The 13,361-nt window shown below is 50.0% G+C and overlaps 1 protein-coding gene across 1 annotated transcript in view; it reads right to left on the reverse strand.

Annotated features, from left to right (window-relative positions):
• Positions 1-5,286, reverse strand: part of LOC308142765 (tight junction protein 2-like) — a 67,756-nt gene extending 62,470 nt beyond the window's left edge. The window contains exon 1 of the mRNA XM_080513335.1: positions 5,065-5,286. Within this exon, the coding sequence (XP_080369461.1) occupies positions 5,065-5,124 (60 nt within the window). The 5' untranslated portion in view covers positions 5,125-5,286. The remainder of the gene's footprint in view (positions 1-5,064) is intronic.
• Between the last annotated feature and the right edge of the window lie 8,075 nt (positions 5,287-13,361).

Raw genomic sequence — 13,361 nt, forward strand, 5'->3', positions numbered from 1 at the left:
TGGTGATATAGTGGTGACATGGTGGTGATATAGTGATGACATGGTGGTGATATAGTGGTGACATGGTGGTGATACAGTGGTGATATAGTGGTGACATGGTGGTGATATAGTGATGACATGGTGGTGATATAGTGGTGACACGGTGGTGACATGATGGTGACACGGTGGTGATATAGTGGTGACATGGTGGTGATACAGTGGTGACATGATGGTGACACGGTGGTGATATAGTGGTGATATAGTGGTGACATGGTGGTGATACGGTGGTGACATGATGGTGACACGGTGGTGATATAGTGGTGATATAGTGGTGACACGGTGGTGATACAGTGGTGACATGATGGTGACACGGTGGTGATATAGTGGTGACATGGTGGTGATACAGTGGTGATATAGTGGTGACATGGTGGTGATATAGTGATGACATGGTGGTGATATAGTGGTGACATGGTGGTGATACAGTGGTGATATAGTGGTGACATGGTGGTGATATAGTGATGACATGGTGGTGATATAGTGGTGACATGGTGGTGATACAGTGGTGATATGATGGTGACACGGTGGTGATATAGTGGTGACATGGTGGTGATACAGTGGTGATATAGTGGTGACATGGTGGTGATATAGTGATGACATGGTGGTGATATAGTGGTGACATGGTGGTGATACAGTGGTGATATAGTGGTGACATGGTGGTGATATAGTGATGACATGGTGGTGATATAGTGGTGACACGGTGGTGATACAGTGGTGACATGATGGTGACACGGTGGTGATATAGTGGTGACATGGTGGTGATACAGTGGTGATATAGTGGTGACATGGTGGTGATATAGTGATGACATGGTGGTGATATAGTGGTGACACGGTGGTGATACAGTGGTGACATGATGGTGACACGGTGGTGATATAGTGATGACATGGTGGTGATACAGTGGTGATATAGTGGTGACATGGTGGTGATATAGTGATGACATGGTGGTGATATAGTGGTGACATGGTGGTGATACAGTGGTGATACAGTGGTGACTGTGTGATAGACTCTGGTCTTGATCTTATTGCTGCTTTTGGAAGCAGGTCCCCAGAGAAGGTTGTGGTTCACCTCTTGCATGCCAGTGAGCATTCACACAGTCGGGGGTCACGAGTTTAACATGGACTAGTGCTACTCCTCAGACATTGTCTCATCACAAGAATGAACAGAGTTACTCTGGTTACTCTAGTTACACTGGTAACTCTCCATGTTCCTCTTCAGAGTGGACACTGTGAAGTCCTCAATCACTGATGTGACTGAACATGGAGAACAATGAGCTCAAGAAGCTGCTCCTCGTCAGGGTACCAGTGCAGCTTCATCACAACATCAGCTGGAGAGTCTGGAAGAATCAGCCGCTATGTCATGGTGGAGGTACCAGTACCAGTACCAGTACCACTACCACTACCAGTACCACGGTCTGAGAACTCCTGCAGAGAGAAAACACACCGCACTGCATCCTGAAAGATGGTGCTGCAATGGGGTGGAGCTCAGACCCTCCAGAGGCTCTGGGTGTTGGTTTTAGTCCAAACAGCAGTGGTGGTCTGGGCCTGGGCTCTGGGTGTGGCAGCGTGGACTCAGGGAGAAGAGTCTCTGCAGGAAGCCGAGTGTAAACCCTCACTTCCTCTTCCTGTCCAGTCAGGAAACAACAAGCTGCAGCAGACTGCAGACACAGCCACCAGGAGGAACAGCCACCAGGAGGAACAGCCCAGCAGACTAGAGAGACCAGGAGGAACAATCACCAGGAGGAACAGCCCAGTAGACTGGAGCCACCAGGAGGAACAGCCACAGAGACCAGGAGGAACGGCCCAGTGGACTGGAGACACCAGGAGGAACAGCCACCAGGAGGAACAGCCACAGAGACCAGGAGGAACGGCCCAGTGGACTGGAGACACCAGGAGGAACAGCCACCAGGAGGGGCAGCACATCAGACTGGAGCCACCAGGAAGAACAGCCAACAGGAGGAACAGCCACCAGGAGGAACAGCCACAGAGACCAGGAGGAACGGCCCAGTGGACTGGAGACACCAGGAGGAACAGCCACCAGGAGGAACAGCCACAGAGACCAGGAGGAACGGCCCAGTGGACTGGAGACACCAGGAGGAACAGCCACCAGGAGGAACAGCCACAGAGACCAGGAGGAACGGCCCAGTGGACTGGAGACACCAGGAGGAACAGCCACCAGGAGGAACAGCCACAGAGACCAGGAGGAACGGCCCAGTGGACTGGAGACACCAGGAGGAACAGCCAACAGGAGGAACAGCCACAGAGACCAGGAGGAATGGCCCAGTGGACTGGAGACACCAGGAGGAACAGCCACCAGGAGGAACAGCCACAGAGACCAGGAGGAACGGCCCAGTGGACTGGAGACACCAGGAGGAACAGCCACCAGGAGGAACAGCCACAGAGACCAGGAGGAATGGCCCAGTGGACTGGAGACACCAGGAGGAACAGCCACCAGGAGGAACAGCCACCAGGAGGAACAGCCACAGAGACCAGGAGGAACGGCCCAGTGGACTGGAGACACCAGGAGGAACAGCCACCAGGAGGAACAGCAACAGAGACCAGGAGGAACGGCCCAGTGGACTGGAGACACCAGGAGGAACAGCCACCAGGAGGAACAGCAACAGAGACCAGGAGGAACGGCCCAGTGGACTGGAGACACCAGGAGGAACAGCCACCAGGAGGGGCAGCACAGCAGACTGGAGCCACCAGGAAGAACAGCCAACAGGAGGAACAGCCACCAGGAGGAACAGCCACAGAGACCAGGAGGAACGGCCCAGCAGACTGGAGCCACCGGGAAGAACAGCCAACAGGAGGAACAGCCACCAGGAGGAACAGCCCAGCAGACTGGAGACACAGCCACCAGGACTGATCCAGTGGAATCCTCTGGGCTGAGGTCAGCTGCTCTCCAGAGAACATAATCACACATCTCTTCCCTCCAGTCGGACTTCCAGGAACTCTGATAACATCAAGCTACACAAACACAAACTTCCCCAAAAGCGTACAGCAGGACAGGAAGTGAGAATGTTGCTAAGCAACACGATGACAACGGCCAGGTTCACGAGTGAAGAAGGTGCGAAGCTCAAACTTTCATGGTGCTGTGGTGTGCTTGTTTAGGAACATAGAGAGACTTTATTCACTTGATTTACCCACTAACTTGTTACTATACTGTTATTACACCTTATTAGAAGTCATTACACTATTACTACACCGTCATCATACCACTAATACACCTTTATCACAGCATTGCTACGCCTTTATCACGCTTTTATTAAAGGTTATTACACTGTTACTAGACCAATGTCACATATATCACAGTTATTCCATTTTAAAATAAGAAGTGTTTTGTGTTCATCTGGTTATTTATTTATTTATTTGTGTATAAGAGGGCCGCTATTCTCTCTCTCTCTCTCTCTCTCTCTCTCTCTCTCTCTCTCTCAGTAGCTCCCAGACTGTTGCACTTATAGGTACTGAGGTCATGACCTTCAAACTGCTAGAGGTCAGTGGGGTCATGACCTTCATACTGATATAGGTCAGTGAGGTCATGACCTTCACACTGCTAGAGGTCAGTGGGGTCATGACCTCCACACTGCTAGAGGTCAGTGAGGTCATGACCTTTACACTGCTCGAGGTCAGTGAGGTCATGACCTTCATGCTGATAGAGGTCACTCCACTGAGCTAATCTGCACACAGACCAATAAACCAAACAGTCTCAATCTGGGCCAGATTACATTTCCTCAAGTTCCAGACCAGAACCAAGACTGGTAATTGTGGTGCGTGTGAGCCAGGTGAACATCTGTATCTGGACTGTGTATCTGTCCCGTGAACATCTGTATCTGCACTGTGTATCTGTCCGTGAACATCTGTATCTGCACTGTGTATCTGTCCGTGAACATCTGTATCTGCACTGTGTATCTGACCCATGAACATCTGTATCTGCACTTGTATCTGTCCCGTGAACATCTGTATCTGCCCCGTGTATCTACCCCATGAACATCTGTATCTACCGCATGAACATCTGTATCTGCCCCATGAACATCTGTATCTGCCCTGTGTATCTGTACAGTGAACATCTGTATCTTCCCTGTGTATCTGCCCCGTGAACATCTGTAGCTGCACTGTGTATCTGCCCTGTGAACATCTGTACTTGCACTGTGTATCTACCCCACGAACATCTGCATCTACCGCATGAACATCTGTATCTGCCCCGTGAACATCTGTATCTGCCCGTGAACATCTGTATCTGCCCGGTGAACATCTGTACTTGCACTGTGTATCTACCCCATGAACATCTGTATCTACCGCATGAACATCTGTATCTGCCCCGTGAACATCTGTATCTGCCCGTGAACATCGCTATCTGCCCAGTGAACATCTGTATCTGCCCCATGAACATCTGTATCTGCCCCGTGGACATCTGTATCTGCCCCGTGGACATCTGTATCTGCCCCGTGAACATCTGTATCTGCCCCATAAACACCTGAATCTGCCCCATGTATATGCCTCGTGAACATCTGTATCTACCCCATGAACATCTGTATCTGCCCGTGAACATCGCTATCTGCCCAGTGAACATCTGTATCTGCCCCATGAACATCTGTATCTGCCCCATGAACATCTGTATCTGCCCCGTGGACATCTGTATCTGCCCCGTGGACATCTGTATCTGCCCCGTGAACATCTGTATCTGCCCCATAAACACCTGAATCTGCCCCATGTATATGCCTCGTGAACATCTGTATCTACCCCATGAACATCTGTATCTGCCCCGTGAACATCTGTATCTCCCCCGTGAACATCTGTATCTGCCCCATAAACATCTGAATCTGCCCCGTCGTGAACAGGTGAACCGTCTGTCCGACCTGCAGGACCGGAACCACACACCTTCGTGACGTCAACTCGCAGAGAACACACACACACACACACACACACACACACACACACACACACACACACACACACACACACACACACACACACACACACACGCAATGTAAAAGTTACCGACAGTCTCGCGCAGCCCGCCTCACTTACTGCCATGACGTCACTCCTGCTCGGGTACGAGCCCAGCTTTCCTTCTCCCTTCACCGGCATTCTGCGCTGCTCCGCGGGCGTCGTGGCGACTCGAGCCGTGAGAGAACTGGAGCTCAGTGCGCTTCACACAGCTGCGCTAACCGCTAACGCTGCTCCGCCCTCGCTTCTCTCTCTACCGGGCCGGAACGCCTACCGGGCCGAAACGCCTACCGGGGCCGGAACGCCTACCGGGGCCGCGCTTGTCCTCCGGCCGGAAAGCCTACCGTGGCCGACGGCTCAACGAGAGCTGACGTTGTGCGCGGCCGCCATATTGGATAAGTCGCCGTTGCACAGACATGGCGCCTCGTTCTTGCTGGAGAGTAACCAGCGTTGCCGCCATATTGGTTGGGTCTCCTCACCATACGCCTAATTCCGTGCTGGAGAGTGAAGCAGTGTCGCCGCCATATTGGATGGGGCATGTCCGAAAGCACCAGAGTCAAGGAGTGTTAACGCAGAACAAGAAACTTTGTCCGTGCTTTTTGTACAAAAACTTGAAGGAAGCCAAAGAGAGCCGACCAGTGGACCTTCTCTCCCTTGCTTAGCACAACTTTTTTTTAGACATACTCGCACATACTCTATTACACGTTATAAATAGATAGATATCTCAACTTACTGTACACAACCCCTTTTGCTCACACACACACACACACACACACACACACACACACACACACACACACACACACACACACAGGAGAGCCAGGAAAAGAGAGAAAGAGGAGAAAATAATATTACATAGAGAATTTCGGCTCCTTTCACTTTATTTCTGGACGTGTCTGAATCAAATGTTTCAACATCAGGAGGAATGGAGGTGTAGAATGAGAGAATGCAGCTTGACAGCCGTTTCCATGGCAACCTACATACACACGCTGATTAAAGTTCTCTTTCACATGAAGCCATTAAAAGGCTCATTTTATGATAAAAAAAAAAAAATCCAGCTCTCATTTCCAGTAGTAGTTAGTAGTTGCTGATGAACCAAAAGTCTGGCTTCATTAGAACTCTCGAGCACCACAGTCGACCAGCATTTTCGCCATATTGGTTGGGTCCCCTCACTCTCTAGCACCGAGTCGACCGGAAGCGAGGCACAGTGAACAGCCATGATCTTGATTTGTATGTTAAAAACTTGAAGAACACTGAGAGCCGACCAGTGGAACTTTCTCAGTATATAGCTGAAAGCGAACCTCAGTCTGATCATGTGATATTTGTATTTGATGTGTCTCATCAAGCTGTAAAGTGGACTGCCTCTATATATCACTTATACTCCATAAGCTTTTAGTTCTAGTTTTTGTTTGTTGAAATATATACAACGCTCATTATTACTGTCTTGTTCTACTCTACTCTACGTCTACATGCCCCCCCCCCCCCCCCCCCCCCCCCCCACACACACACACACACAGTCACTACAGAGGCACTACAGAGTCATAAGGGTCATTACAGAGTCACTTGAGTCACTACAGAGTCACTAGGGTCACTACAGAGTCACTACAGCATCACTACAGGGTCACTAGAGTCACTACAGAGGAGCTGTAGAGTCACATATAACCGCAGGTTCTCCAGAACTGTTAATATGAACTTGACATACTTTCTATAGAGAGTAATCAAGTCAGCCAAGCAAGTTTAAAGTTCAGCACACACACACACACACACACACACACACACACACACACACACACGCTCCGACAACTGCTAACCCGGAACTTCCTCTTTCCTCAAAAGGTGTGTGTGTGTGTGTGTGTGTGTGTGTGTGTGTGTGTGTGTGTGTGTGTGTGTGCGTGCGTGCGTGCGTGCGTGTGTGTGCCCACCAGTCACACTGTATTAACAACTCTGTTTCTCTCTGGAGTCGAGGCTGTTCACCCAGTCACCAGCAGAGGGAGACAGGGTTTCATCTGTCTGGGTTTTTACTGTCTACAATCTGCAGGTTCTGCAGGTTCCTCCTCCTCTGAGACTGGTTCTGCAAGTTCTCCTCCTCTGAGTCTGGTTCTGCAAGTTCCTCCTCCTCTGAGTCTGGTTCTGCAGGTTCCTCCTCCTCTGAGTCTGGTTCTGCAGGTTCCTCCTCCTCCTCCTCTGGTTCTGCAAGTTCCTCCTCCTCTGAGTCTGGTTCTGCAGGTTCCTCCTCCTCTGAGTCTGGTTCTACAGGTTCTTCCTCTGAGTCTGGTTCTGCAGGCTCTCCTCCTCTGAGACTGCTTCTGCAGGTTCCTCCTTCTCTGAGTCTGGTTCTGCAGGTTCCTCCTCTGAGTCTGGTTCTACAGGTTCTTCCTCTGAGTCTGGTTCTGCAGGTTCCTCCTTCTCTGAGTCTGGTTCTGCAGGTTCCTCCTCTGAGTCTGGTTCTGCAGGTTCCTCCTCTGAGTCTGGTTCTGCAGGTTCCTCCTCCTCTGAGTCTGGTTCTGCAGGTTCCTCCTCTGAGTCTGGTTCTGCAGGTTCCTCCTCCTCTGAGTCTGATTCTGCAGGTTCCTCCTCTGAGTCTGGTTCTGCAGGTTCCTCCTCCTCTGAGTCTGATTCTGCAGGTTCCTCCTCTGAGTCTGGTTCTGCAGGTTCCTCCTCCTCTGAGTCTGATTCTGCAGGTTCCTCCTCTGAGTCTGGTTCTGCAGGCTCAGAGGAGACTTGCGTTTCTGTTCTTAGCTCCTAGAAATGACTGTATCAATAAAGTTGAATTGAATTGAGGTGGTTTGTTGCTGAAGGAGGTGGAGAGTGGAGACGAGCCCATTGGGGCTCCACTCTGAATACAGTGTCAACGTGTTGCTCCAGTGAAGCGCCGGCTGGTCGTCCTGCGGCGGTTTCTTCCTGTCGCCATGATGGCGAGTGAGACTCCGCCTGGGGTTTTATTTACTTTTTCTATCAAAACATTTCAGTGGATCAAATTGGCTGATGTCACTGTTGGCTTCCTGAGCCAAAAACAAAATGGTGGCCACCCTTCAGAGCTGAGCAGAACGTCCTCTGCTGGATGTTCTGTTATTTCATCAGAACTAGTAGGATTTACCCACACTGCGGTGGGTTCTAGTTCTGGTTCCAGACTGCTCTGCACCGTGCGGTGGGTTATCGTTCTGGTTCCTGACCGCTCTGCACCCTGCGGTGGGTTCTCGTTCTGGTTCCTGACCGCTCTGCACCCTGCGGTGGGTTCTCATTCTGGTTCCTGACTGCTGCACCCTGCGGTGGGTTCTCGTTCTAGTTCCTGACTGCTCTGCACCGTGCGGTGGGTTCTAGTTCTGGTTCCAGACTGCTCTGCACCGTGCGGTGGGTTCTCGTTCTGGTTCCTGACCGCTCTGCACCGTGCGGTGGGTTCTCGTTCTGGTTCCTGACCGCTCTGCACCCTGCGGTGGGTTCTCGTTCTGGTTCCTGACCGCTCTGCACCCTGCGGTGGGTTCTCATTCTGGTTCCTGACTGCTGCACCCTGCGGTGGGTTCTCGTTCTAGTTCCTGACTGCTCTGCACCGTGCGGTGGGTTCTCGTTCTGGTTCCAGACCGCTCTGCACCCTGCGGTGGGTTCTCGTTCTGGTTCCAGACCGCTCTGCACCGTGCGGTGGGTTCTAGTTCTGGTTCGGTGAGGTGGGTTCTGGGAATCGGGACCATGAGGACGGCCAGAAGAATCCCAATTCAAGATAAAGATACATTTACGAGAGTTTTACACATTGGTTCTTTTCATGTGATATTGTGTCGGACCTTAACGCTCATATGACGTGTTTCCACCGCACAAAAAGCGCAGGCACGGAACGGAGCCTTACGGAGCGGTACGGCGAAGCGGAACTGGAGGCAAATCCGGTGCCCGTTTCCACTGCAGAAAGTAGGTTAAAAAGTAGGCGGGGCTTAGAAGCTCCACAGATATGTGACGTTGCAACAGTAATCTCAGCCGGGCGGCAGACCTGGACCTTATGAATCCTCTGTTGTTGTTGTTTACATCCTCCACTTTACACTAGTTGGGTTTGTCAACTTTTATTTTTTGCACAGAGCTGCAGCTGCAACTTCCATGTTAGTCCCGAGAGAGCGAAGGCTCTGGCTGGCCGTGGCAGAGAGCTGAGCCCGTGTGCCGCGCCGAGACACGGGAGCCCGAGCTTTCTGCTCAAATGGTGGAGAAGCCACTCCGCCGCTGCGTCGCGTCCGCACTGCCGCGGCAGTGCCACGCCGGAACACGGGATCTGCTCCGAGCACTCCGACCGTCTGTCTTTGCGTCGTGTCCACGGTCCGTCCCCACACCGCGCCTTCTGCCCGACCGCCAGGGCGGCGGAGAGCCGCCCCAACCTCCACGTCTGAGCAGGAAGCTCGGAAGTGACGCAAAGACACACCCCGGCGTGGGGACCGGAGTGCGACCGGCAGCGCAGCGGTCAGTGCCGCTGCATTGCGTTTGAACAGAAAGCTCGGACGCGATGCAAAGACAGACCCCGGACCTGCTCGTAGCGTCCGCTCCCGAGCCCCGGTCTCCAGTCTCCTGCCTCACCTCCGCTCTTTGGCAACCAACATGAAACTTGCGCAGCAAAAAAAAAATAAAACAACCAGAGCAAAGCTGACCACGCTAACAACAGAGGATTCATCCAGCAGACATATTAAACTATTGAGGGCGTGTCGTGACCAATCAGCAGACGGCTCCTCAAACTCAGACCCGTTCCATAGTCCCGAGTCCCCTGATGGATCGGTAGCGGAAAAGCAACCATCTTGGAGCGGTTGTTTCTGGAAAATCACAAATTCTAGTGGTGGAAACCCGAACCGTAACGGACTATACCTGTACATTCCCGCACTTTTTGTGCGGTGGAACCGGGGCTTAATCCAACTGTGTTAAATAATCCCTCAAAGTGGTCTCACAGGTGTAAAGATGGAACAAACTATGACCTGGTGAAGGACAATGAAAGGATGAAGAGCAGGTTGATGAAGTGAATGACTGAACTTAAAGAAAGAATGATTTCTCGTGAAGGGAGAAAGAAAGAAGAAGAAGTTGAGGTTGTTGTCGGCTCTGTGGTTACTGACCACTGCTCTCCTACTGCAACGACCTCTGACCCCACAATACTACAACTACTCCTCAAGTCACACTCAACAAGTACCAGTAGTACTCTTCACCTGCACCAACACATCTCACGTCATCCTGTACATATAGCAAGAACTTAAATTATAACACACACACGCACGCACGCACGCACGCGCACACACACACACACACACACACACACACACACACACACACACACACACACACACACACACACACACACACACACACACACACACACACACAGGAGAGCCAGAGAAAGAGTAGAAATTAATATTCTACCAGTCTTTCCCTCAGTTTTCGCAGTATGGTGACTCCTGGTCAGCCAACATGGCAACCTGCTGTTATGCTGCAGAATTACTACTGTGGTTGTAAAGTTCGGCTTTTCAAAGTAAAGCTATTGACTTTCACTTTCTCAATCAGTCGTCAGGGATCTTTTAAAGTGAAACTTTCAACTCAAGTATGGGTATTATGCCGCTCTGTCGTCCCGATGCTGCACCCAGAGACGCTGCACATGCTGCTGCTCCAGTAAGATAGTTAAAAAAAAACCAAAACTGGAAGTAATCAAAACTACATTAATTACGTTAAATATTTTGGGGAATAAACGTTTCAAATCAATTAACTAAATTAACGCGTTATTTTTGATATATATATATATATATATATATATATATATATATATATATATATATATATATATATATATAAAGAAAAAAATAGTAAATAAATTTTTAGACCAGTGTCACGGCCCAAAATCTATTTTACAGTTGAAAATCAGGAAACCAAGAGACGATAAATCACTGTCATCTTACACAATACATTGGTATTACATTAACTGTAAAATGTGTTAAATCAAAATGATTATGGAGGAGGAAGAGGAGGAGGAGGAGGAAGAAGAAGAGGAGGAGGACGAGGAAGAGGAGGAGGAGGAGGAAGAAGAAGAGGAGGAGGAGACAGGAAGACAAGGAAACTGAAACACAGACGTGTGAGATTCGAAATAAAACAGGAAGTGCAGAGACAAAACGAGTCACGACAAAGCAAATTAAAAACAATCAATCAGGGGTCAAACTGCTACCAAGGCTAAGCTAATCGCTGGCCAGGAGACGATCTGACCACCAGGAGGCGATCTGACCACTAGAAGACTCTCTGACCACTAGAAGACAATCTGACCACTAGAAGACTCTCTGACCACTAGAAGACTCTCTGACCACTAGAAGACAATCTGACCACTAGAAGACAATCTGACCACTAGAAGACAATCTGACCACTAGAAGACAATCTGACCACCAGGACACGATCTGACCACCAGAAGATTTCTGCTGATTCACATTCTGACCAGAGACTCAGAGTCAAAGAGCAACTGCAGCCTGACTGTCAAGGTCACTGTATGTGTGTGTGTTTGTGTGTGTGTGTGTGTGTGTGAGTGTGTGTGTGTGTGTGTGTGGGGGGGGGGGGCTGCTGACGAAGCTGAACAGATGAGGGGAAGAAAGGAGGGAGTCATTATACATTTTCCCTTCTCCCCCCCCTCTCTCTCTCTCTCTGTCTCTCTCTCTCTCTCTCTCTCTCGCTCTCTGTCACCCCCCAGTGCCCCAGTGCATGCTGGGACTGAGGATTCAGTAGATTCCTATCACTGAAGTTGATCAGAGGCTCAGTGGTTTGTTTTCTAGCTTCACGGTGGGAAGGTCACGGTTCAAATCCGGCCTTTCTGTTCTCTGTATGAACGTATGAATATTAGTGGTTGATGCGAGTGTCGGGTGAACGTATGAATGCTTGAGTGAGTGAGGAGAGTGTCACTTCCTGTCTGTCTTCACTTCCTGTCCACCTTCACTTTGGATACGTCCAAAATGTCCCTCCTGACTCCTGATCTATGGACTTTCACTGAACCCCGGAAGTGTTTTGTGTAGCGGCCATGATGAGGACGGTCTGAATTCTCAATAAGCAAAGAAAAGGAGGCTGGTTGCTTCCTGTAGAGCCTCCTTCAGCCTAGGAAACACTGGTGCTTCCTTCAGCCTAGGAAACACTGGTGCTTCCTTCAGCCTAGGAAACACTGATGCTTCCTGTAGAGTCTCCTTCAGCCTAGGAAACACTGATGCTTCCTGTAGAGTCTCCTTCAGCCAAGGAAACACTGATGCTTCCTTTAGCATAGGAAACACTGATGCTTCCTTTAGCTTAGGAAACACTGATGTTTCCTTTAGCCGAGGACACACTGATGCTTCCTTTACCAAAGGAGACCAGCTCAAGTTGCCCCATGATTCATTGCAGCGACAACATTTAAAGGGTCCTGCTCATCAGAGCGTTGAGGGAAAATCAGGACGTCAGAAAAAGGAGCAGATCATGTAAGTTAGCAGAGAAATAATCTGCTGGAACAACTTTAAATCCTCTAAAACCCAAAAGAGCTTTTTATCGTCCATTTTCACAAACGTGTAGTTCTTTTCCTGCCACAGCAGACGTCACTGACTTGTACCGCCGTCGCTTTATTATGACGTCACTCAGTGAAAGTGTCCGACTGCCACACCAATGTGATCACCTTTCACTAACTCCTTTAGGAAGCCTCCTAACACCTTTAGGAAGCCTCCTAACACCTTTCCTTAACTCCATGACGTCATCCAGGGGTTAAGGTAAAGTCCAGAGATCAGGAGAAAGGAGGGACTTTTGGGATGTATCCTTTCTGCCCACCTTCACTTCATGTAAACCTCACTTCCTGTCTGTCTTCACTTCCTGTCTGTCTTCACTTCCTGTCTGTCTTCCAGCTCTTGTCACTCAGTCGTGGTGTTCCAGAAACACAGAATGAAAGACGATCAGTCTCACTTTCATCCTGAAATAGATGCACATCTGCACGACTCTGTTCACGTTATGTAAGCCACTGTGTGTGTGTGTGTGTGTGTGTGTGTGTGTGTGTGTGTGTGTGTGTGTGTGTGTGTGTGTGTGTGTGTGTGTGTGTGTGTGTGTGTTGCAGAGGGAGGGTACTGTAACACACTGTCACCTCATCCATCTGGCCTCTGCTAATTAATGCTGCTGCAGGAGAGGCACGCGAGCGAGGGAGGGAGGGAGGGAGGGAGAACGCACACACACACACACACACACACACACACACACACACACACACACACACACACACACACACACACACACACGCACACACACGCACACACACACTCTGAATATTGCTACAGGAGCAGAGAAAGATGTTTCAAAAAGCTAAAGATAGAACAAGTGAGTTTATCATGTGCATGTCAATCAAAAGTTCATATTTAGGGTCTGGGCACCAGAAGAACCGGTTAGGGTCT

Source organism: Blennius ocellaris (genome assembly GCF_963422515.1).
Source record: "Blennius ocellaris genome assembly, chromosome: 17".
NCBI classification, from domain to species: Eukaryota; Metazoa; Chordata; class Actinopteri; order Blenniiformes; family Blenniidae; genus Blennius; species Blennius ocellaris.